Source organism: Phoenix dactylifera, chromosome 5 (assembly GCF_009389715.1).
Source record: "Phoenix dactylifera cultivar Barhee BC4 chromosome 5, palm_55x_up_171113_PBpolish2nd_filt_p, whole genome shotgun sequence".
Taxonomy (NCBI): domain Eukaryota; kingdom Viridiplantae; phylum Streptophyta; class Magnoliopsida; order Arecales; family Arecaceae; genus Phoenix; species Phoenix dactylifera.
Window position 1 is genome coordinate 5,752,200 of NC_052396.1, and position 26,093 is coordinate 5,778,292.

Genomic DNA, 26,093 nt, shown 5'->3' on the forward strand with positions numbered 1-26,093 from the left:
CGACTAAAGTTTATGTCTAGTCGGTACTCAGTGCACCGATGATGGAAGAAAGTTGCTGATCGGCCGAATAGCAACCAGGCCCGACGGCAAGACTGCCATTAGATCCAGTGAACCGAGCTGACCGGCAGATAATTTGTAGAAAGTTATGTGCATAAATTAGCAGTTTAGACTCAACTGCCATGTAAATATGATAACATGTTGCTATCAGAAGCAAGGTATTCATCTTTACTATTTTCTCAACCAAAAGAACATATATCTAGCAACTATATTTTAATCTGAAAGGGTTATCAAATCCAAATAGGGTATATGAAAATTAAGAAAGTATTCCATCTTGCATTCCCTTGAGACCCTCCTCCTTTTCAGTCCATGGTGGTTTTTTGAATTAATGCCCAACATGCTTTATGAGAACAAATTTCATGTCTGTTGGATTTCTATCTATTCTAATTTATTTTAACTTTGGAGTAACTGCAATAGTAGGATGAGCAATAACGGACTTGGTAAAAGCAGGGACAAAATATTATGGGCTTTTCACACGTATTTATAAAAAATATGTTTAGGAAATACCAACTTTCAGCATTTTATACATGAATAGCTTTTCAAGGCAAGCTTCATAAAGCGAGAAATAGAGCAGAATGAAACCAGAGTCTGCAATTATCAAAAATTGGAATTTTTTGATTTCTTATATTCCCATAATACCTGTCTCTCTCAAACATGTCCTTTGTAGCATGCCATATTTAAATAGATAGACGTAATTTTCCTACCCCATGTACATTCCGATAATAACGGTGTTTTTTGCAAATCACCTAGGTGAAGAATATTTTATGCCATATAACTTTAGAATTCAGACCTTTTCATGCCTACCGGTTCTTGGACCCAACTATACTATCCACCCTCAGGTGATCATTTTGCCCGCAGAAGAACTTATATCGAATTCAGTTGAGTTGTTTTTTTCTCCAAGGATATTTCCTTTTATTCGGTTATTTTATTTTATTTGCATGTTTGTGCATGCATGCTGTATGTTCTTGCCTCCTTGTTTTGTCAAAAATATGGCCAGCAGACTAAGGTTGAACAAAAAATTAAAAAAAAAGAATTGATAAATACAGACTTTAATCTTTGACAGAGTTTCTTTGCTGTTTTAATGCTAAAGCAACACTACTCACCTCAGAAATGTGAAACTCATCTGAGCTTCCTCGTTGATCAGACTTCAATATCACATAGGCTGCTCTAGTTCATTTGAATATTACAAGCTTTCCAAGGCTTTGTATTTGTCCCCTTCAAGCATAAACAGTGACATCCGGACGAGTAGCTAATTGTCAGGTTGCAAATGCTACATTGACCCTGTCGTCGGCTAGCAGCGTTAGTAATTTGTTTCATAATTCTAATACAGCTTTCCAAGGCTTTGTTCTCATCTTGGAGCCCATTATATTTACAACGCCTCAATCTATCATCTTCTTCTCAATTGACAGGTGCACAGGATTTGTCATGCCCAGATTTTATCTCAGTTTCCATCAATTAATCTTCCAAGAGAAGAAGAGCTCCTAAACATTACCAGAGCAGGATCTGCTTACTGAAATGGTGCATGACCTGTATTTGCTCAGAATCACACATTTGAAATCCTACAGACGTGTTTTTACCATGTAAAATTTGTCAAACTTTCTTCTACGACAGAGAGCCCAATCATCTTGAAGAAGCCGAATCATTATGGTGCTGCAAGTTCGCCAATACATTCTGTATATTACCAATGTCAGAAAACATTACTCACAAACATCTGGCTATGGACTCGAAAACTGAAGTGTCGCTTCACTATGTCAATACATGCACCTATACCCACATCTTCACAACCCAATTACGCTGATACCAGTGATATCATAGGAGCACATAGAACAAGTCAACCTGAAGATCCTGGAACCTTGTTAAACGACCATCTATCTATACCTCCTCCCTCCCATGGTTTTCTCTCTTTATAATATTGAATTTGCAGAGTGGACATGTGGCATTGATGGAAAGCCACTTATCTATGCAGGCAGAGTGGAAATGGTGGCGACAAGGAAGTTGACGCAGCTCGACTCCATCATCATATTCTGAGAGGCAGATGCAACATTCCTACATGTGCCAACAATATTTGTCAGGTAATACTTAAATTATAAAAGGTCTTTCAAGGCATTCCCCTGTTATGATTTTCCATTCTGCTCAGTTGTCGCAGTTGCGTGGCTGAATTTAAGCTTCCAGCCACTTCTTATCAAGGACATAAAACTACAATTTATTGTTTGTTGCACAAAAGAAAGAGTACATTAATGGCACCATGGCTTTGTAAACACCCATAAAATTTATACAAATCTTTGTGGATGTCTATGCAGTTCTTGATGTAAGCTAATTCCATTTTTGATTTATAAAATTTTGTTTGAAATTTAAACTCTGCTCAACCCCAAGCCCCCCTCTGGGTCTCCTTATCTTCCTATAATACCAAGCAAAGACAAGACGGACAAAAAATTATAATTTAAAGAATTCTAAGATCTTTTAAACATAGGGAATCAAATGATCCAGCAAACATCTGGCCAGTTTTTCCCTCCTACCTCTTAACACTAACTCCCACACTACCTTACATGAGGATTTAAGTTTGGTGTATACCAGTCCATATTAGAAGTACTTGATCCTATCAAATAAGGTACTGGCAGGCTATCGATACCATACTAGCACATACTATTTCAACTCTATTTTGCTAGGTCACTAGCAAATGGGGGTGCAAATGGGTCGGATCGGATCTTGAGTGACCCCGATCCGACCCGATTTTTGTTCGGATCTTAATTTTGGCCCCAAACCCGACCAGATTGAAGATCAGATCAGGTCGAGTCGGATCGATGGCTATAATTTTTGACCCGGCGAGTCATTCAGATCGGGTCAGGTCTATGTATAACCCAGATCCGACCTAAAAAATTTGGATCCGGGTCGGGTCTAGTCCGAGTCAAGTCCAGATCCAGGTCGGGTCCGGTTCGAACTTGCTGCTTTAATTTATGAATGAAGGCAAGGCATGGAGTTAGTAGAAAACGGTTTTCCTACTGGTCCTACTACTACCACTAAAAAGGATGTGGAAGGAGTTAGCGAGAGAGCTGCCGATTTTTTTGGGCCTAGCAAGCGAGATCGAGAGAGAGAGAGAGAGAGGGAGGGAGAGAGAGAGAGAGAAAGAGAGAGATGTTGGGACGAGGGGAGAGCCTCATCCGCGGCTTTATTGGCGACAAGGGCGACTTCTCCTACCGGTAACTAACCTCAGTAGTCCCCTCCCTTCTTCCCGTCTTCTCTCTTTCCCTCTCCTCTGATCTCCATGCTTGCGACGCAGAGAGAGCCTTGCCCACAACCCCGATCACCTCACGGTAGCAATGGAGGACCTTGATGCCTTCGATGTTGTGCTCTCCGACAAAATCCGCAAGTCCTCCACCTGAGCGAATCCTCCGCCCTCTTAGAATCGAAGCAACAACAACAGCCATTGCGGCTCCTTCCATTTTCACTACCCTGCAGCTCAAAAAACCCAAAAAAAATGGTGAGAACTGAGAACAGGAAAGGCCACCGCATGGGAAGGGGGAAAAAGGGGCGTCCCATCATCATTAAGGGCGACATGATGTTGCCCTGGGGAGTGAAAGGCCACCGCATGGGAAGGGGGGAAGAGGGGCCGTCCCATCATCATTAAGGGCGACATGATGTTGCCTTGGGGAGTGAAAGGCCACCGCATGGGAAGGGGGGAAGAGGGGCCGTCCCATCATCATTAAGGGCGACATGATGTTGCCCTGGGGAGAGGGGAGGGTAAGAATAAAAAATGGATAGACTGTGGGCAAGTACTGCTGTACCACTCCCCCACCTCCTTTAGCTTGATTTTCACCGGTAGATCGTGGGCCTGTGGGCTACGAGCCTAAATGGGTAATTCGGATTCAGGTCGGATCGGATCATATCGTTGGATAAATGATCCAAAATTGACCTAAAAAAAATGGATCGGGTCGGGTCGAGATTCAGTAAACACAGACCCGACCGGAAAAATAGAACGAATCCAATTTTAGAACCCAACCCGGCCCCATGGGTCCTCCAATTCGGGTTGGGTCGGGTCTAAGCGGGTCAACCCGACCCATTTGCAGCCTTACTAGCAAGAGGTGTAGCATATGCAATGATTTGGCACGGAATTCGCACCTGAATCGGACTGCACCCAATATTTGTCAGGCTATTGTTCTCTTGTTCCCTCGAATCTATGAAGGGCCCAACCCTAGACACTCTAAGATCCTTTTTCAAACCTACTCCCATTTCGAGTCAAGAGATAGATAAATAGACACAGCCCCCTTTTCGCTCCACTTAGCCCTATCTCCTTCTAAGGGTATTTTAGTGATAGGTTCTATAGGAACTGGACGATCCTATTTGGTCAAATACCTAACGACAAACTCCTATGTTCCTTTCATTACGGTATTTCCGAACAAGTTCCTGGATGACAAGCTTGTGGCAATCTATTTGATTGTATCAAAAGGCCCACTGAATTGGGATTTTCCTATTGGGGCGGGTCATTTCGGGGCAAACGGATCATTTATCATAAAGAGAATGAGCTTCAAGAGAATACCGGTAAAGGTACCAACACCATTACTCCCATCCTTGGCCTTATATCTGTCCTACCACACTCATGCAAACTCCACCTCTTATACTTAAAATTCCATGAGCCTCTCTTTAATGTTTCTTACATAGCTCAGTTTCTCTTGACCCAATGGGAGATTGAGTTAACTTATTTTAGAATATAATAATTTAATAATTATTTTACTACAAGAGCAAAATTTCTCATTGTTTCTCTCTTGGACCAAAAAGAAAGAAATACCATTAATTAAAATAAAAACTAGAACCATTTTACTTTGGAAACCCATACCCTCGTTCTCCCGTTTTCGTGCAATCCACTCTTCAATTTCTAAACTTGCCTTAACCACTTTCTCTCTCGCATACTCACGCTTAAATATCCACTCTCTCCCCTTACCTATCTTACTACTTTCCCTAGCTCCTCCCCCACCGCCCCCCCCCCCCCCCCCCCCCCCCCCCCCCTCCCACCAAAAAAAAGGAAAAAAAAACTCCACCTTTCTAATTGCCTACCATATTACCAAAACCTCTCTTCTTCCCATATTCTCTTTAGATGGACTATGAACACAAGGGCTATCTATTCCAAGAAGAGGGACATAACAGTCTTTATCCCTGAGCTTGCAAGCTTGGAACTTAGCAGCATATCTTTCTTAATGCATCCAAACTTTAGTTAATCATGCATGCCCATTCCTCAAGTCCAAGAAGGTATTATTCTCTATCCTTATTAACCTTATTTTTTTTCTTACCCTTTATTCATATTAATTTACAATCTTGAAGGGAAAGGGCCCACATAATCATTTCATTAGAGGTCTATGCTAAATTTTAGTATAATCTCAAGAATTTTGTTTAGTATTATTTTCTTTTTTCCCTTTTTTGTGTCTTATCATAATGTGAGTTTGTTCAATTCTCTAAATCATGTATGCTGTTCCTTCAAATATGTGAAAACCATCTCTCACTTAATTATCCTTCTCTCATGCATGTGCTAGGGGCACTATGATACCATTTTATGTCTCTTATTTGATCAGTTGAACATAATATGGCATTGTATTAGTTACCATGCATTGTATTAATTCTCGATGCTTATTGTTTTGTTCTTTAGTTATCACAATTAAAACCTTGAGTTATACCAACAGTAAGGTTCAACATGGTGTGGTCAGGCTTGAATTCAAATAACAAATCCTTCTACCAGATTGTGCCAGATAGGATTTTATCCAACAGCAACCCATCAAGTTTCAAATCAATATATTGCACTTTTTTCGTGAATACAGACTCAAGTCTAAGTTGAATTATATTGCATCATTTCAACCTAAATAAATCAATCTTACTTGAAATAATTTACATGTAGGCCTGTTCATTTAATTGTCTTTCTGCGAAAAGGAAAAAGGCGGAAATTTTTATATTCTCTGACTCAAGTGAACTAAGCACAATATTTAGACTTGTACATGCATTCATATTATATTTTAATATCTAATATAAATATCTTTCTTTAATCAGGCATGAATTATTATTTTATTATTTTAAATTCCTTGATTTTTTTTGTGTCATGCATCAAATAGGTCTTTTGCTTTTTTTTGAGTTAAACTTACTCCACAACCAATCTAAAACCTATACCAGATATAGAATGGCTTTGGATGAAAACACACACTTATTAGCATCTCAAGGTATGTCTCAATAATTCAACAATAGTTTGAAGTTCTAAGCCATCTTAGAACTAACAGTACAAGTTTTAATTAAGGTCGGTCTGACATAAGGAGGGCTTTTAACCTTATATTTTTTGAAGGCTTGTCAGCTTACATCCTCAAGTATCAGCTTCCATAACAAACTTAGGGCCTGTTTGGATGTTTTTGCAGAAATCACCAAAGAATCATGAAACCATTTAAAGTAGAGAGTTGCTGCAATGAGATCCCAAAAGAAAAGATTATTTGGGATTCTGTTATAATTGTTGCTTTGATAGATACAGAAAACTCTATGGGAAAACATGAATTCTAACAAATTGAAACATATTAGATGCATTTCTAACTCCACTCGTTCCACTCCAATTTAATGATAATGGTTCCTATGTTTGCATGTTGAATTTTCCTACAAGAAAAGAAAAACTGAATATCAAACTTCAATCTCTAGCATAGAAGGACAAAGCCCAAGAGAGGTATGGTGCCTTCAACTCCCGAGCCCATGCCTGGTGTCTGACAATCTCAAAAGGTAAAGACCAGTATATGTGATCTCCTCACCCTATCTTCTCTTGTTTCATCTTGCCATCTATCTTTCAAATCCTTTATAGATGCAAAAGGGGAGGGCAACAATGGTTCCAAGGACGATGGCCACAATACAAGCTGGATTTAGGAACTGAAAGTTGTTCCATGTAGCGGGAGAGGGAATACGATGTTGTCCCGGCATCACCCATGTTTTGTAGAGGTGGGGAGAGTTGGGGGTGGTACTTTGAAGAATCGGAAATGTGTGAAAAAGGATTTCCACAAGAAATATACAAAAATAAAAATTCAATCAAAGTGATTATTTTGATTTGGTCTTTTCCATGGTTATCTTAAACACTAAGCATTCAGGGAAAAAAGTTCTTGATGGTTAGGATTCTTTTAATGCATGATTCTTTAGAGATACCATGGGTTTGATGTGTACCCAAACAGGCCCTTGAGGTCTTACTTTGCAGTGAAATAAAGGTTTCTAGATGATGCAGCAGCTTAAGATAGCTAATGATATTGGTTATTGCCTTGCTAAAGAAGGAACTTTCTTGACTTCAACTCTTGAGCGACTGCTTGCTGCTATTTGCAAAGTGAGCCATTCCAACATACTTAGAGTAAAACATTAACTATAAAGAAAGCAAAAAATCACATATAATAAAGTAAGGTTTAAGATTAGAAGACTTACAGCATCCTCCCCCGAAAGGACATGCTCGATGGGTGGATCGCTACCACACTCTGTCATTATTCCACCAAAGGAACCTGATATCTCACACGCAACTTTCTCAGAGTCACTGATTTTACGGAATGTGTATTTTGGAAGCTGGCGGATGTCCTCTTCAGATGCTCCTTCCTGCTTTTGGAAAGTGAAATAGATGCAATAAGTTACCTAGTCCTGTAGACCAGATATCTAATGTCATCACAGGTCAGAGTTTTTAGATAAAAAATATAATGCGTGCACGAAAAGATGATTATGAGAGGACCAACAAAACCCACACTTGATGACTGTCATTGGAAAATTTAGATCAAATGGCAGATGGTACATGCATGTACTGCAAAAAATGCACTATTTACATACCTGAGCAGACCAGCCATTACATGGACTGGTCCAACCAAATCAAAGAAACAGAACAATGACTTTACACTATAGTATTTGTTTCAGAAAAAGAAATTAGCAACCCATAAACAATTAAAAAGACAAGCTGATGAAGAACAAGCAGCACTTTTATTTACGGAAGTGAAGACAAAGTAGGATTTACAGAATTTAATATGTTCCTGTTATCTAAAAAACATTTTTATCAAAAGATCTGACCCAGAATAAGAGAAATACATAAAGTGATCTCTCCTAACCAGCATGTTAGGTCAGCTTCAAGGTCGATTAATGAGCTCAGTAGTCTGACAACTGTATGTTTTGAGAAGAAAAAACAGTTGTTATTGTGGTTGAATCTCGCTAGTGTTTTTCAGTGGGGAAGCTTTCTTAGTATGCATCATTTCAAGTCTCCACAATTTCCCAAATTCATCTTCAAATGGTAAGTTGAGTGAATCATTCAGAATATAATATTAAATGCCAGCTTGAGGCATATAATATTAACTGCCAGCTTGAGGCAGTTTCATTCCAAAAATGAATTAAAGAGATAACTATAGCATGCCTTATTTTATCCTCCAATTTATGAATTAACACATGTTTATGCTAAAGCCAAGGCCACGCCTTTAAAAAAAAAAAAAAAATCTGTGATATCCTACATGCCAAAATTGATGACCCTCAATCAAATAAAAGTATCATGTGCTAGCAGCATTCCATCCTGGCACAAGCACAACCCATATTGTTGCTGCCAGTCATAGTGCTTGGCACAAGCTGGCATGGCAGCATGTAAAGTTCTAGTCCACAACCTGTATCTTGCCAACAACAATACCAATAAGGCACTGGCACACTACATATCATGTATGCCATGTCGTGCCAACTAGCACCTAAATCTATGCATAAAATTACTAGTGCAGTGCAGTGCAAATGTGCATATTTGTACATGTGTGCATTTAAACAAGAGACTATTGATAGTCTGATATTAAGGTGCTCTCTTCCTGATCTTGACATCAACCATCTACCAACTTACCAAGACGATCTCTTGCACTTAGTAACAGATCTTTGTGTACATTCTGTTATTGGTAAAGCATAAATATTAACACTGGCAAGAATGACGAGTTCATCTTCGGCAGATGGACTAAAAGAACAGCCTCATCAAGAAAGAATGAAACTATAGCTCATGGTAATATTTCATGCAGCACATGATACTTCATAAAACAGCAAACATCAGTAATTAGCCTGACTAACCTGATCTGCCACAGCATATAAGACTGCAATGATGCAAGGCAGACAGCAACAGACAGCAACACCAACAACACAGGCCAGACCAACACAGAAGATGACAAAGAACACATCAAATGCTAGAAAAACTATACAAAGCCTGCAAAACAAGTTCAAAGTAGGAATTAATGATAAGACTGTAAAAACAAGTCGGTCCAAATTCATATATATAAGGTCTTATGCAAACCAGTAAAGTTGGGGTGCATCACGGATCAGAAGTTGGCCTCCAGCAGTTATCCAATAGAATCCAATAATCCACCATACAAAGGAAAACATTGTGTTTGCAGACTCCAGATGTTTTGCAATTCTGCCAAAAAAATAGTGGGCCATAAAAAACTTGGGGAAGCAACATATTTACAAACTCAAATTCAAGGATCAAAACATTTGAGGAAATTAAGTTTAAGTACAGGAATACTAGATAAACATAGAGAAAAACTAGAAACAATCAGTACGCTTCTTCCTGCAAGCAATCCTCATGTCCTACTTCAGATCTTCTTTCAATTTAGAATATGAATAGCCCTAGCATTTTTCATACTGACATACGTAACCAAGTTGAAAATATGAAAATACATCCTGATGCAAAACACAACATTTATAGTGAGTTTTCTATATAAAGATTAACTTTCTGAAAAAAGATCAAATATTTTGAAAAATACCAAGTGTTTTGTACAGGACCCCCATGTTAGGTATCCATGAGGCTTTGCAACAACCAAAAATATTTTCCATCGGCACAATATCACACACAATTTGGGAATGATATAAATATCATAAGATAAAGAAGTGGAAAACAAAAAGTTCCTAGACATGATCAGGGATACCATATTTGTAATGTTTACTGTTTACTATTAGTCATCCAACAGGATGGTGGGACAATGTTATGTTGAAACTCCAAATTTGTGGGTTCCTAAATTATCAGACACTTGCACCTCATGACACCTCAGGGTGAAGCCACATTGGTGCAAAGGGGAGCAGCTGCCCCTTGGGTTCATGAACTCTTACATATGGAGCAGTGGGGAAGAGCATTATGCCCTCTCCCTTTCTCTCCCTCCCTTAAGGAATGCACATGTCCCTCCCCGCATTCTTCTCATTTCTCAACACTCATGATGACCTCCCTGCCTTTTGGACTCTCAGCTAACTAGCCATGAACCCCACTTGATTAGTCACACACCCTTCTCCTTTTAAGAAAACTAAGAATCAAAATTTTGAGATAATATGACCAACACAATGCTTTAATCTTATGTATCACATCTCAGGCAGTTACGTTGTGTCAACTTATAACCTAAGATTGGGAGAGCTGATTAGGGGAGAAAGTGGACCGGACAACATCCATCTGGGCTTGCTCTGTATCTGAATCTATCTGGATATAGATACAAATTTGAATCTTTGACTATTATCCACATCCATATCTACCAAAAAAGATACAAATATGGATAGATAACTATCTAATCTGTATGTAAATCCGGTTCTTTTTGTAATTCTATTTAGTCTTATATAGCTCTTACGAACTTGAAAGGAAAACAACTGACAATATTAACATGTCTTCAACTTATTTTACCTTCTATGTAGTGACATCTTTGATTTGATGATTCATAAAATTTAACTATCCCATTTACATCCAAATTTAGATCCATACCGTCAGAATCCGATTTGCATCCAACCCGTTTAGAACAAATATGGATAAAAATTTTAACATCCAATTAATTTTTGTATCTATATCCATATTCACTAAATAAAAACATATATGGATGTGGATATACTAATACCCAATTCACATCCGATTCATTTTCAGCCCTAGAACTGATAACTAAGCATTATATGTCTATACACTAGCAGCATCATCTTTTGGTTTTCTTTTTAAGAAATTGAGAAAACTATGGAACCATTTGGGACTTGGATGAAAAGGGATCTAGTTTTCCTTCCTTATTTTCTTCCTACTCCATCTACAAGAGAAAATAAGACATGATATTGAAAGCAAAAGGAAGGGTCCTGTTTTCTTTGACATAAACAAGAAGTCTGATATTTTAACTTATTGATACCAATGCAATTCCCACCCCCCCCCCCCCCACTTCAAAAAAAAAAAAATAGTATAAGAGTGTCACAAACAGTAGTGACCTTTATTCATTTTTATATTCTTGCCATACAGATACAGGACTTTTTAAACAGTATATTCTGATAATATATTCCAGAAAGTAAAGCTTAGAATAATATCCGAACAAAAATTGCTCCTAATAACTACAAGTGAACAAATTTTTGACTTTTTAAGGAATTCAACTGCGCATGATTAAAATTCATGCAGTAGATGTATAGTTCGAACATTTAAGTATAAAGAGACAACAGATTATTTTCAAATGGCTTGTTAAATCACTTAAATGCCAGAAACGACACAGTACCATAGGACTGATGGCAAGAGAATGTTGGACTTTACTGTTACGCTTGGACATATAGCACTTTCTTAAGTGGCCTTTAAGACCGCTTTTCATTTCTATGGCAGACTTATGGTGCCCCCCACCCTAATAAAAAAAAAAAAAAAAATCTTCGGCCTTCCTTTAAGGATAATTGTGACTTGTGACAAGATTTAGTTCCGAAATGATTTGTTAACTGACAATCAATGCACTCTATTTAATAATTTTCAAATTTTTAAATTATAATAAACTAAGATGATCGTGAAGGTACCACGGTCATCTATTAGAAAATGTAGGCAGCCCCCTACATAAGAAACATAGCTCTGCCCCTAATTACACCTTTTGACCCTTCCAAGCTTAAATCATTAATTTGTGGCATCACCGTCATTGAATATACAGCTATTTGCACTTGAACATAAAAGTTGCCTAGTATAACACAACATTGAGTTAAATTTTTTATAAATTTTGTGATATTAACAAACATGTACTAACATGAATACTTATTTTAAGCAAATGTAAGATATACATGTGTCTCCCTGTCCAATTTCTAAAAGGTTCTTGCATAAGATTCTTTTGGACATATACTTGACACCTGCATCATCTATCCAAGAAAACATGCCAAAACAAATGTTAAAAAAATATGGTTAGGCACTCCTCAAGGATTAAAAGAAGGGAAAAAATGCATACATATACATATTCTTTGATATCCTTAAACCTCAGCACTGGTTCTAGTCTGAATTCATTTGAACCAACATTTCACGTTAAGTTGGTCATCATTTCTAAAACGCATTAATTAAGATAAACTACTGATTGCATCTTCTATCCCCAACCAAGAATCAAGAATTGGGGAGAACAGTAACTAAAAGCCATGTATAAAGCAAGGCGATTGCAACAAGACCTCCTGGCAAGTTTCAAAAATCTAAAAAGGCTGCTTGATTTAAACCACCCCCCCCACCCCCCCCCAAAAAAAAAAGAAAGAAAGAAAGAAAATTATCATGACAAAATTTCCTCTCATACGGAGGTTATCGAATAAACATATATTTATTCAAATAATAAGCAAGAGATGCCATTTCTTCCAAAATATAGATCGAGTAGTTCTGAATGCTAGAGCTGTCTCCCTTACCTTGTCCTCGCTTCACCGTGACCCTGCTCAGCATCAGCAGATTCTTCCACCTCTCGTGGCGAAATCGACCCCGAGCTCCTTGCGCTCAGACTCCCGCCCTCTTGCACATCCATCACTTCCCCCCGAGGCCGGTGCCTCCGCCGGTACTCGATACACACACAGATCACATGAAGCGCGCACTGGAGCGCGTACCCCACAATCCATAGTCTCAGAGGCATCGACGGTCTCTCGTCCCGGCTTCGAACCAACACCCCAGCGGCGACGCTCACGAACGCGAGGTTCCACAGGATGTCGAGGAACACCACAGGCCTAGAGTAGGCCCAGTCGCTCTGCCGCTCCTCCAGCTGCTCCACCGCCGTCTCCCGTACCACCACCGACGGCTCCCGCATCAGCCGCCGGCTGCTCGCCCGCCGGAGGAACCTGGCCGCGCCGCGGAGGCTCGCCCGGCCGGGGAGGCCGCGGCCGGCGCCGTGGGGGCCGAGAAGCGGGGCTGAGTCGACCGCGGCGTCACCGGCCCAGGTCGGAGGCCTCGTCGTCGCCATCTCCAAGCTCGAAGAGACGAGATCGAAGAAGAGCAAACCTTGCCCTCGCCCTAATTTCTTCCAAGCATCGCTCCAAAGCCTACAAAACTCGACCGAAACCCTTGATATAGAAACCCTGGCAGAGAAAATTCTTACCATTTTCCGTCCATGGCGAGAGAGGGAAAGGGCGGAGAGAGATGCGAAAGCTCAAGGAGAAGGAGACGGATCGGCTGCAGGATAAGAAACGCAGAAATGGATAGAGGAGCGAATTATATACTGGCACGTGTACTTGAAGATCCGGGCTCTGGGCCTCCGGAATCTTCTACAGTTGGGTCTTGAGTTATACATACAGCGCGGAAAAAAGTAGTTCTTGTTTGCCAGACGCTTTTATTTTTGTCGTGCGCGCGTGTGCGACTCAGTGTGGATGGAGCGGCATCCTTAAATGCTGACGAGCCTTGGATGCGTTAGATCACGAAACTGGGTACGATGGAGGAGACCTATTCCATTAGATACAGAAGAAACAAGAGGTCGCCTGGTACCTGGCCCCTGTTATTCTTGAAGAGAGGTTGCTAAATAAAACTGCTAAAAGAGAGGTTGCATATAGGTTTTTCTGCTGGAAGAGAGGTTGCATATAGCACATAGCATATAGCAATTTCGTTTCAGCTCCGAGTGCATTTCTCCGGCAACATAACATCTACCGCATCAATAGAAACACTACTCATGTGTATTCACCATTGATCATAGGTGTGAATCAAACATGCAGAAGTATATATAATCACAGTCGAAGAAAACAGATTAACCGTAAGGGAAAACAAGTAAGTCACCATAATAAGCCCACTCCAAATAAAATAGCAAATCATAGGCAACTCAAACTTGCTACATTAAGTGATAAGAAACTATTGCTGGTTTGATTACTGAATGTAATCAGAAATCCAATGATTTGCCAACAAATAAAGGCATGGACCTGATACAATAATTTACAACAAACTACAAGACCATCAATCCTAACCTTCAAATTACCTGAAAGATTTGGAGGCTGCAGCTGACTACTGAAATACCAAGAGAAAGCAAATAACATATACATAGCTGAAGCACAGAAGATGTATAATGGGGCAAGCCACTAAAAAAACAATAGCCAGTCATCTCTCTCATTGCGATTCTATGAACTGGATTATTCACTAGCAAAAGCCAAATCAAGCATTTATCTCTGAATTGCATTGGTGTTCTCTATGGCAGCTTCTTCTATTCCAGAAGATACCTGAGCAGCTCGCTCTATCAAATCTCTGCTCTTCCATTTTGTCCAGCTCGTTTGGTGCGCTCTGTGAGTGACAAGGGGATTGTGCTCGAGTTTCTCCTTCACGTTCGAGTGTTGGGCATGGGTCATCGTCGCAGGTGCAGGAGGGGATGCCAACAGAAGGGAATGGGCTGCAAGTGAGAGGACAGATAAGCTCTGAAGAAACTGCTGCCACACGGCTCTTCCGAGTCTCAGATCTACAACCTGTTTCTGGTGGCTCCACACGTCGGTGAATAATGCATGGGTTGCAGAGGCTTAGGGCTAGGTTTGGTTTGAGCCCCTTTGCTGGGGAACTGGCCACCTTAATAAATGAGACTATCCCATTTCGACATAGAGGGCATGGGATTGACCCAGGTGGTCCTATCATTTCAGATGGGATGTTGCTGGTTGAACAAAGATAAAGTGCACACTTTACGCAGAGTTCATGTCCACAGCCTGAAGATTGAAGGGAAAAAAAGGAAAACCATAGGTCATAAGATGAGACCTAATTTATTTTGATGCATTTACATCAGATCACAAACATTAGGATGGGAGTTTCTATTCATACTGTTGGAAAATCTTTACAATCTCATATAATATAAGGGAAGAGAAAGCAGAATAAACAGGAAAATAAACAAAGAAATAATAAGGAAACCCCGCAATTCGATGTCAAATTGTTATCTTCCTCATGTCTTTATCTCTCATCTTCTATTTTTTATGGAATTGGGACTATTTTCATTATGTGACACAGGATGGTGAAAGGGAATTCTGCCCTTTAGAGTACTACGCAATTACAGATTAGTAGAAAGAGAAGGAAAAAAATTTTTGTTCTTCAAGTTTTAAATTTGAAGATCATTATAAGGATAACAAGAAGCATTTCTCTCTTCATGACAATGAAATTTGAGTCTCAACTAATTCTTAGGAACACTAAGATAAAGGTGCACCACCAAGATGAATGGATTCAAGTCACCAGACTGCAGATATCTTCCCCATTAAAGCCAGAATGTCTAAGAAGTCAGTAAGCTTTCATTAATAATGTTCAAATGACAACAATGAAGGACCCTACCTATACAAGTCGAGAATGACTTAGCCTAGAAATATTTTTTTGAATTAAGGCAAAACTCAAATTTGCCATTCCAAAAAAAAAAGGCTTTTTCTGTAGTACTACCAAATTTCCGTACAGGTACATAATATTGATCATGAATTCAAGAGTGGAGAGTCCTAGATGGATGACCAGATTACCAGGGGTACAGGCCATCAAGATCTTTAATTCGAAATTTGTTCCTCTTCATGTTTTCTCCCTCTCTTCCTTTTTTTTTAGCCTTCTTCCAGCTCTCAGAGAAGATCACCGATGGCATTGATGTATTCAGCTAGGCTGCTTGTAGCACTGGCACCAGCTATGATGTATTCAGCTAGACGGCAAACTGAAAAGGCTGCTGGTGGCATGGGAGGAGGAGGCATAGTGGATGAATAGGGACTGCCAGAGGTGGTCGGGGTGTCAACAACGTTGAAGAGGCCAGAGAGGGGGTATGGGGTATGGCCCACGGATAAAGAGCAGGGGCGGGGAAGAAGTCAAGAACTTTGAGGCAGAGCATGAGGAAGTCAAGAACCCCACAATGGAGGAAGAAATCTTGATGCTGCCAGCAGTGATGGCATCTTCAGTGCAGGCAATGGCGAGGCCATCGCCTATGGCATTGGCATGGATGGAGTAACCGATGAAGTACGCAGGAGATGGGGGCATGGAAGGGGTTCAAAGATGCAGATCGAATTGAAAAAAGAATTAGAAAAGAAGAAAAAAACTGGTAGGCAACCGGTGAACTACTATTTTCCGATAGTACCCCTGATCAAGCAAATGTCAAGATCTATTCTTCCAATTGACTAAAAATATAATAAAAGAGTACAGGAGCAAACTCCAAGTTAATAAAAGTTAATGAAAATATAACAATGATGCAAATATCAATTCCTTAAGCAGAAACAAATATAACGATAATGCAAATATCATGGACCAACAAACCAAAGCCTGTATCTTCAAATGCAATGGTTGTTAATGAATACTAAATAAGGTGTGTTACTTGGCACCACCTCACTTTTTTAAGTGACACTAACACATAATCTTAAATGACTTAAAAATTGTGCATAAAAATTACAAAAAACATGTCATTTACGAGGTCTGCATTCCTTCATAAACTGACATTCTAGATTACCACGATTGCCATCACCAAACAGTTCTAATAAGAATTGCACTCCCCAGGATCACGATCGACCTATTCTGTGACCAACCACCTCCACCCTCTATCACCACTGAACCTCCATCGACCTTTCAGCATGTCACAATCAAAATACAATGCTGCCACAACAATCCTCTAGCACCAGCATCCCACTTCTTACATTGCCATCATCAATTATTAATCTTGACACCAACATTTGTTCAAGACTGTGAACCTCCTCCACTATCATCAAGTAACTTTAACACTAAGTCACCACAAGCTTCTCCTCCCCTTCTTTCTCTCAAGAGTGCAATAAATTCCAACATTTCACAAATGCCGTACATTGCCCTCCACAATATTTAATGAGATTCTCTTGCTCTCTACACGATCTTAGCACTATTCATAACATTTCCATCATACTAAACTCCACAAACCAATTAGTTTTTCCATTTAGAGGATTCTATGTTTAGTAATTTTACTTCCATTAGCAGATGTTATCCATAAAAAGCAAACACCCCTACCATCTTATAGATCCATAATTTTTCTCTTCCTTTTACTGATGTTTCTTCCATGCTTTTTATTCATCAGATTCTAATGCCTTCTTACTAACATGTGATTCATTCTTTACACATAAAGTTCTCAGTTTTCAACAAAAACGAGAACTATACAAACTCTAGCAAATTAATGGATATGAAGATACATGAGATAATAGGATTGACTTATTATGTCTTCCATCACTATCCAACCATAGTTCTCTCACAACGATGGTTCTCTCACTGGTACATCTCATTTTGCAGATATTTGACTTTTATATGATATCACAGAGTGCTGCTCCTATGTCCACATACTATGTATGATTTACTAAGAGCTACTTTATTTTATTATAGAGGTTGTGGGGTGGTTTCAGGATAGTGTTTATTCATTATTACTTAACCTATAAGCTGCAAATGTTATTCTTTCATGTTACAGTCTATTGCTCGTATCTTAACACAAACATAATGCAAAAATATATAGTACATATAATATATAATTATTACACATTATATAATATATATTATAGTACTATAATATATATTTTATATTATATAGATATATATATATAACATTTGTCATCATTAGCAGAGTAATGTGTTAAATGCCTTCTGAAATTCTTGTCTTCCAAGATATGCTTATGAGCGTGCGCATTAAGTAACCCTACAATGGGCAAAAACTTATGCACCAATCATTTTGAATGTCAAATTGTCCGTTCATGGTCATCATTAAAAGTTCATTATCATTTGCCACTGGTAGTGTGGTTGTCTTCTGGCAACCGGATTTTCTGATGTGAAGCAAAAAACGAAGTATCTTTGAAGTGGATAAGTCAGATATCCCAGTAATGCAAACTTAGATAGTACCCATCACTATGCGTCTATAGCATGGATCGCACATTTGTTACTGTTGACCTACTACAAGTAGTAAAAGAGGAGACTAGATAATCCATGATTTCAGTGTTATAATAATCAGGTGGAGGTTTGGGGAGGGAGTATCTGAGTCTTACCTTCGGCTGCTACACTGCAGGCTCTTTCCAGACAAACAGCACAGAGATCACTATCATCAGAAGAGGCTGTAGAGGATTGCAGCCCACACTCTCTGCACAAAGGTGTCATATGATGGTTATTGGTATATATGCATCAATGAATAGTTATAACAGTCAAACATATACAAATAATATAAGCACCCAAATTCCAGAAGAGCATTTTCAGAGAAATTTTATTTGTTTATTCTTGAGAAAGAAACAATTAATAAGCTAATTATTAAACAAATGTCATCAACTATTTTTGCATCTGATCAGTAGCAATTTATGTCAACTTGACCATTGCAAACAAGTAATATTTAATGTAGAATTCAGATGCAAGCAGAAAAGATAAAGATTGATCTAGCATAAATGCCGGCACGATTAACTTTGTGAGGCATATTCTTGAAATAGAAAACCATATCTGCCCTTTATTCTCTTAACACCTATCTCCCCCTCTTAATCTCCTAATCCCTGCCTTCCATGCTAGACAAAGCTATGATCTCTGATCTAGATGGGTTTGATATAAAGGCACCTAATCAGCCACTCAGGCACCCCAATACATTGTTCACTTACTGCCTGATCTGCATTTGTAGGGCACTTGATCTATTGTCTCCATGGTACTAGATCTGCCTTTTGTGCTACACCCACGCATCCTGATCTGCATGGATGACATCAATTTTCACCACAAATAAGATATTGTCTCACCAAATTTGAATGGATGGGACGGCTTAGCGAGATGTACATGGATGGCACTCAAGTGTTCCAGTACCATAAGTTTGAGAGAAGCTTTGAAAGAACAAGGAGAAGAGCCAAAATAGTGTGGAAAGCTGCTGGAGATGAAATTTAGTACTAAATCCTACAAAGTTGACCCAAAATTAGCTGGGATCAGATTGTTCCAAATTAGTTTAGAAGGCTACTACAGTAAACAAAAGTGGGAAATGCCAGAACAAAAAAGTGGGAAAACTGATGGAGGGTCGTAGTCTAGATAGCTTTTTAACGACTCTTTCTATTATTAGCATTCTATTTCTTTTCTAATCTTTTCATCATTTATTAATTTAATTTTGCTTGGCTGCTCGCTAAGCTCCTTGTTCTGAATCTTCTTTGAATGCAAAAATGTACTATCTCATGTACAAAGAATGGAAGTGACAAACAGAATATAAATGCTTGGCTGATTGCAATTAACACTTTACTATTTAATGCAAACTCAAAAGAATCTCCAAAAGAATATAAATGATAGGTACCATGTTGGGCACCATAATTATGGAACTAGGTACTCTATTAGCTTAAAAGTTAATATATTAGAGTTTTTTGGTAACCGCATTTTTTACATTTTCTGTTATCAAGTCACCTTGTTCATAAGGACTCATAATTTTAGTTTTTTTTCAAATTTACATGTGATGAAGATTGCTACAAAAAATAGTCCCACAACATTCGCAACTCGGTTTGAACCTAACATGTTCCAAGAATTTGGAAGTCAATCTTGAGTTCAAAACCTTCACTTCCAAAATCGGCAGGCATGATTTAGCAAAACTATATCAAATGGAGTTGATTAGAACTAGTCCAAAATAATGAATTATATTGAATCTAACTTGTAAAAGTCAGATGCAACCTAAAAGAAATGAGTCTGTAGAGCATATGTGTCAAATTTCAATTCAAATTTTAAACCCTGAACAAATCTTAGCACTTCCTCGCAGATCAAGACCAAATGCACTCACTATTGCATGTAATGCTTTCAACATTGAAGGGGTGAGAAAGGAAAGAAAGTAGTATGCAACAAAACTGATTTAGGCAGCACAAGACAAGTTTAAATGAACAGGACAACTCTGTTCAGATTTATTTATATTGTATTATAAGATTTTGTCATTCATGTGTTTCCATGTCGGGATTACCCTTTGTTCAGACTAACCTGAAGGTCTTTAAAGATGATTGACCTATCTAATTATGATGATTCTGTTGAAATAAAACCATCTCCTACAAGATTTGCCACCAAAAATCTGTCTCTGGATCTTTGATTAAAATCCTGATCCCCTCCAAACCACCTTGATGTATAAGTCAGAACCAACAACAAAGAGTACTTGGCAGCTTAATAATCATGATTTTTCATATATAAAAATGGAGATATTTCGGCAATTCAACCCTGTTTTCATAAAGAAAATGATGAGTAAGAATATAACCAAAGATGCAATAATTTGTTTATATTATTATCTTTCAAATGCTTGCCGGTCACTTTACAATCCTGTCAACTCACTAAATTTACAGGTCTGGGTATTTTCAAACTGATACTTCAAACTGTAAATATGATCGAGCCCACATGCATCTTATAAAAATGGAGAAATTTTGTCCTTTTCATGACCACTTGACTATTATAAACCCGAAGTGATTGAAATATCTGAACTTTAGTTAAATGATAATTTGATGATATTAATGAGATAAGCAGTGAAAGCTTTTTATTAATAAATTCATTAGTCATGGCTTGCAAACATTGATTTGCATCTTTGTGCATGCTCTAGTACTTCAAATCAAGTTTTTCTCTTCTAATTCACCAAGATCTGAAACTACAAGCTTGATAAGATTTCAGAACTTGTTTCTTGAAGCCCCAAATGACTCAATTCAGATACAAATTCTAGGACCAATTTTGAAAATTTATTTAGGTTCATAAATAGGCATGTACTTCCACAACCTTATGCATTAGGATTCAACAATTGCAGGTTGGGCTTGAGTCATTCAGAGGAGTTGCAAAGAGGATCATAATCAAGGATTGCTTTCCAAGAATGAAATAGAAGGCATCAAGCTAGCATGATATTTTGATTTTTCTACATCAAGATTTTTGAGTTAATCAAGATTTGATATGCAATTTTACAACTTTGTAGGTACAGATCTATGCATAGCATCAGATCTAATCTAATTAACTGGGTCCTCAAAAAACGGAAGCATGTTCGGCATCAGAGAATGCCAGACAAATAATCCTTCCAAAATGGTATGCGTAAGAAAGGTGGATCCAAGGAAGTCATGGCCAGAGCCAAGGTCCCCAAAGATCTGAATGTCTTTATAATCTCCTACCAAAATTCTAGGTGCCCCCCCTTTCTCAAGATTTACATGGTAGTCTTCTCTCCCTAAAAGTTCAGCATGGTTCCTATTTTTAGTTATTGTAATTGTCACAAAAATGTTGAACTTGAAAAGTAAAATATTATATCCTACAAAAAATTCTTAAAGAATCCTAACTGATATGGAATGTGCCATATTAGTTATAGCAATCTGCGATGACCAAAGATCATTATTGAACATTCGGCCAATCCTCCAAAGCATATTAGGAAAGCCCATATTCTAATCTCAACATCCACAGACTCCCTTCGCTCGCCTCATATCATGAATTAATATTTATTTAATTTTTAAGAAAAAACTCTTATCACCCCTACCATAGCTTCCTCATCTTCTAGGGGGGAAATAATTCCATTATCGTTTTTCCCATCCCCTTAGAATGGAAAAAAAAAAGCTGAAATAGATAAATTCCATATTGGCTCATTATGGATGGTTTCAAAAAAAAGAAGAATCATTCATATACACATGAATACAGGTTCCTCTCGCCTAGAAGCTATGTGGAGCATACCTTTGCAATAATGCATAGGCCCCACTTGAGGCAACAATGCACACAGGGCTATATGAAGGGTAGGAGGGTGCAGTTCAAAAGGTGTATATAAGAGACCCAAATGCACATAGGTTCTGCTCTCCTTTCAAATTTAGTTAGAACAGTTTGGTCTAACATGCTCTCAAATGCTCCTCAAGATATAACTTCAAAGCCATACAATACTAACCAAATTTGACCTTGGTTTAACATACAATACTTATGATGATTGCTTCATTTGTTACCATCAATTCATAATTTTCAAATATCTCTGAATTCCCAGGCTCTTAATTTCATTACTCCATGAATGTATGATGCAACAAACTTAAGCAATAACAGATATCTAGAATTTTGATAAATAATAGAAATTGTGCTAGAAGATGTAATATTTCTCGAGGAATGGTACATGCTATACTTGTTCCATCAGATTCAACTTGATGTCAGGCAAACAGCTTTCACCCTAAGCTGCTCGATGATGAACTTTTTTTATGGATAGGACGAAATTGATCTAGTGACTCTCTTAGATACTATATACAAAAGAAGTAACTTATGAATCATGGTCTGCCATACCATTCCGTACCGCCCTATACATGGCATACCGTATCGTACCAGCAAAAAATCAGTACAAAATACACCTTCAAGTCGGTACAAGCCCCATACCACTTGTACTGAGGTGTACCGCCTTTACCAAGGTGTATCGACCTTTACCGAGGTGTACCGACCTTTATCGAGGCGTACCGACCTGTACCGAGATGTTTCGAGGTACATACCGGTCCGTATCGAAACGTACCGAGATAGAAATTGAGAAAAATGATTAGAGAGCTATTTCAGTACAGAAGTGTACCATGCCGTACCGTACTGAACCAATAAGGTATCAATACGGTATCCGGTACCAAGATTGCGGGCCCTTGATATGAATCATAAGCAAACATGATACATGACAAGAAAGCTACTTTCAGTGAAAAGTCGTATGCAAGAAGACAAATATAAACGACCGCCATTGTACCGTGCTATATTAAGTATGCTCATGAGAGGTAAGGAAAGATAGTTTGATGGGGGGAATGTTGGTATGATTGAAGCAGAATTGGGTGATAGTAATGGCTCCAGCCAATGACGTCTCCATATCCTAGCAATGTCAAGTGGAAGCCACCTGAAAAAATAAAAAACAAAATATTATTGTTTTAAGTATCAGGGAAAAAAGAATCCACTCGTAAGAAGAGTCATAGTTACTAAGGTTGTTAACATTATTTTACAAAGAAGGAATGTTTACCCATTGCAATTTAATGTCAACCTACTGGCACCTCTAGCAAGAAGTACCTGTACAGAGAAATAGATTCAAATCAAACAGCTAAAAACAACAAAACAAACCTTGTATCTTACAGTAGAGATGATATTTTACATTATGTTCACAGAAAGTACAAGCAGATTTACCTGGCAACACTTAAGGTTCCCTCCACAAGCTGCATAATGCAATGGAGTGCTTCGAGCCCCTGCAACATCCATGAGTGTAAAAACCATTGCCTTGTAAAGTAAACAAATAGCAAACAATACCCGGTAATAAAAATTCAAGTATACCTATCAAATTCATTGTTGAGCCGTAATGAAACGTCACTGCCGAGACATTGGCACCTAAATCAAGCAACAGCTGTACACAATCAAAATACCCATTTAGAGCCGCCATGTGGAGAGCCGTAATGCCACCATCCGCTGGCTTGTTTATAAACCTCAAGAGCGCACTGCAGCAAATAAAACACCACTGAACTCTAATGAAATTTTCAGATATCAGGGCTTGCTAAGGCATCATGCAGCCATTAAAACAAAGACTGACGCACGATTGATCATGTTTACGCCCCAAAGAGGAATCAGGACTGCTGCCTTTGCTGCTCCCTTTGTCTCCACCGTCCTTGGACAAAGCCGGCACATCATAGGGAGCACTTGGGACAAAGTCGGCGACCAGGAGCCTGATGCATCTTACACGCCCATCCACTGCGGCAAAGTGGAGCGCTGTCCTGCCGCTCAGGTAGTCGGCTCTGGTGACCTTCAAATCCCATAAAACCACCTCTCAAAAAGACTCCAAAAATTAAAAAGATTCTAACTTTCCGATCATAAGAGGTAGAATACGATTAAAACACGAACACATTCATGAATGCATACATACATTGCTTCCGAAGACCAGAAGAGTCTGCACCACCTCCCAGTGCCCATGCCGGCAGGCTTGCATCAACGCTGTCTTTTATCACAGAATCAAACAGAAAAGAAAAAGCACACACAAACACACACAACTTTACGCATCTAAAGATATGCAAAGAGGGCGATTCAAATTTGATGGGCAAATGAATTGATCTTTAGATACCTGGCCACAATAGTTCCTGGAATTCATCTCGGCGCCGTTCTCGAGCAGAAGCATAACAATCTAATCAGACGATCACGGAACCAAATCAACAAATGGTGGGGAAAAACTTCAAAAAAAAAAAAAAAATCGGAACTATTTTTGCGAGAGAGAGAGAGAGAGAGAGAGAGGAGAAGGGACCTCGTTGTGGCCCTTGGCGGCGGCGAAATGGAGTGGGGAGTTGAGGCCACCAAAAGTGGAGTACTTAGCGAGGCAGGGGTTGAACTCCAGCAGCATCCGGGCCTCGACCAGATCGCCGTCCCTGGCCGCCGAAACCAGCCGCTCGCCGGAGGCCGAGCACCCCAGCGAGTTCCCCATCGGATCCCAGACGCCGACAGGATCTCAGCCGTCCAGGCGGTGACGCATTACCTACCTCAGCCTCGGCAGCCGTGGCTTTATCGTGCGCGGTCTCGCCTTGGACCCGCCAACCGAAGATGGGGAGGGCGACGGTTTAAGCTTCGCCTCCACGGAAGCGCTTTCCCCCTTTTTTTCTTTTTTTTGGGTAAAGAGCGCTTCCCCTTCGATGAGGTCGCCACGTCTCTTTCGGCGACGGCCGAGTAGGTGATACGCTCGCGTTTCGTCTTCTCTGTTTTTTCTTCTCTTTTTTTTTGGAGTGCTGAAATAAATTGGTAGGGTGTGACTAGCAGCGGGTTGGATTATCCAAGGAGGAGGAGGCAAGTTGCGGGTTTATTATTATTATTATTGTTATTTTGCTAAAAAGAATTATGCATATAATTTTTATTACAGACACCCAAAAAAAAATAACAAATTCTAGAACGCTTCACACATCTCTCACTTTTCATCCTATAGAGCATTTTGAAAGTAATTGACCATGTATGAGTATGCTTGTCTTGAAAGATCACATCGCTGCAGACTATAGCTCTGATTTTTTGAAGCAATAGAAGGCATCCATCCATATTGTCGGCGTTAATTTAGACAATAACCATAGCCAAGTTACCCTCAAGCAATACTGGTCTTGCAAATCCCACAGTTTTTTTTTATTTTTCTTTTATACCTTCTGTGGTTACTTCCTTACAAGAGTTTGCTTCTTGCCAACGTGACAGCCCCACTGGTACAGTCATTGGCCTCCCAACCCAACCTACCTAATATTTATAACGTCACCTTCACGATTCTTGATTTTTTTTCTGGCAGGCAGACTCGAGAATCTGGTAATATATTATATGTGGTGGATATCAGAGATATTCGTATGTTTGTTTTGCTAATCGCAGTTGGTAAGCTGGGTCCTGGGCTGGAAACCTTGGCTGCTGGCCCTTTGAATCGTTCTCCAGCAAGCAAAGGCCTATTGAGGATTGGAAAGTGGGTCATGGGTCTGAGATTTCAAAAGAGTCTGCTTTTACTGGCTAAATCATGGAGATCAACCGATGTATAGTAAATTCTTTGAACTGAATAACTGGCCATTGTGGGATAAATATATTTACTTAATATAATCAATCAACTATTTAGTTATAGATTCAACTTATTATTAGAAATAGCTTGAAGACTTATAGTTTCACTAAATAATGTAACGTGGAACAAAAAAAATTTGAGGGTGGGGGTACAATGGCCCTTTATGATGGCCTGAAACTGACAGTGGGTCTCTTCAAGAAATAGGGGGAAAGCACAGAAAAGGAACCCCAGTCTGAATCCCAAACCAAGGAAGTGCCAATTTCAATATAGTAGTGAAAACAAGTGCCCTATTTGGAGATCAATTTTCCTTACCTACCACCCATATGCACTAATTGTCAACCACGTTTTAAATTTAAATCAAATATCACTAACACTAGATGGTAATTCTTCTTTTTTTTTTTTGAAAGAGAGCGAAATGGCAAATCAACTTTTATAACCTTTTCTCTC

At 39.1% G+C, this 26,093-nt stretch overlaps 3 protein-coding genes across 4 annotated transcripts in view; all 3 read right to left on the minus strand.

Annotated features, from left to right (window-relative positions):
* The window catches only part of LOC103696712 (protein unc-13 homolog), a 53,336-nt gene extending 52,090 nt beyond the window's left edge, over positions 1-1,246 (minus strand). The window contains exon 1 of the mRNA XM_039126624.1: positions 1,161-1,246. The gene's annotated coding sequence lies outside the window, so the exon portion shown is untranslated. The remainder of the gene's footprint in view (positions 1-1,160) is intronic.
* On the minus strand, positions 1,065-13,430 carry LOC103700044 (E3 ubiquitin-protein ligase At4g11680-like). 2 transcript variants are annotated; one of them, XM_039126629.1, is made up of 5 exons: positions 12,673-13,430; positions 9,335-9,454; positions 9,115-9,247; positions 7,474-7,641; positions 1,065-2,103 (listed from the first exon to the last, which is right to left on the minus strand). In XM_039126629.1, the coding sequence occupies exons 1-5, from the start codon at positions 13,350-13,352 to the stop codon at positions 1,930-1,932; spliced, it is 1,275 nt and encodes a 424-aa protein (XP_038982557.1). In that variant the 5' UTR covers positions 13,353-13,430; the 3' UTR covers positions 1,065-1,929. The 2 variants fall into 2 exon arrangements, with proteins under 2 accessions (XP_038982557.1, XP_038982558.1); XM_039126630.1 differs by having other exon boundaries at positions 7,474-7,638; positions 12,673-13,427.
* A 622-nt stretch (positions 13,431-14,052) lies between these two features.
* On the minus strand, positions 14,053-24,837 carry LOC103711156 (probable E3 ubiquitin-protein ligase XBOS33). The gene is made up of 10 exons (XM_008797188.4): positions 24,381-24,837; positions 24,204-24,263; positions 24,009-24,080; positions 23,683-23,888; positions 23,426-23,586; positions 23,282-23,340; positions 23,121-23,167; positions 22,857-23,000; positions 18,211-18,302; positions 14,053-14,922 (listed from the first exon to the last, which is right to left on the minus strand). The coding sequence occupies exons 1-10, from the start codon at positions 24,555-24,557 to the stop codon at positions 14,387-14,389; spliced, it is 1,554 nt and encodes a 517-aa protein (XP_008795410.2). The 5' UTR covers positions 24,558-24,837; the 3' UTR covers positions 14,053-14,386.
* Between the last annotated feature and the right edge of the window lie 1,256 nt (positions 24,838-26,093).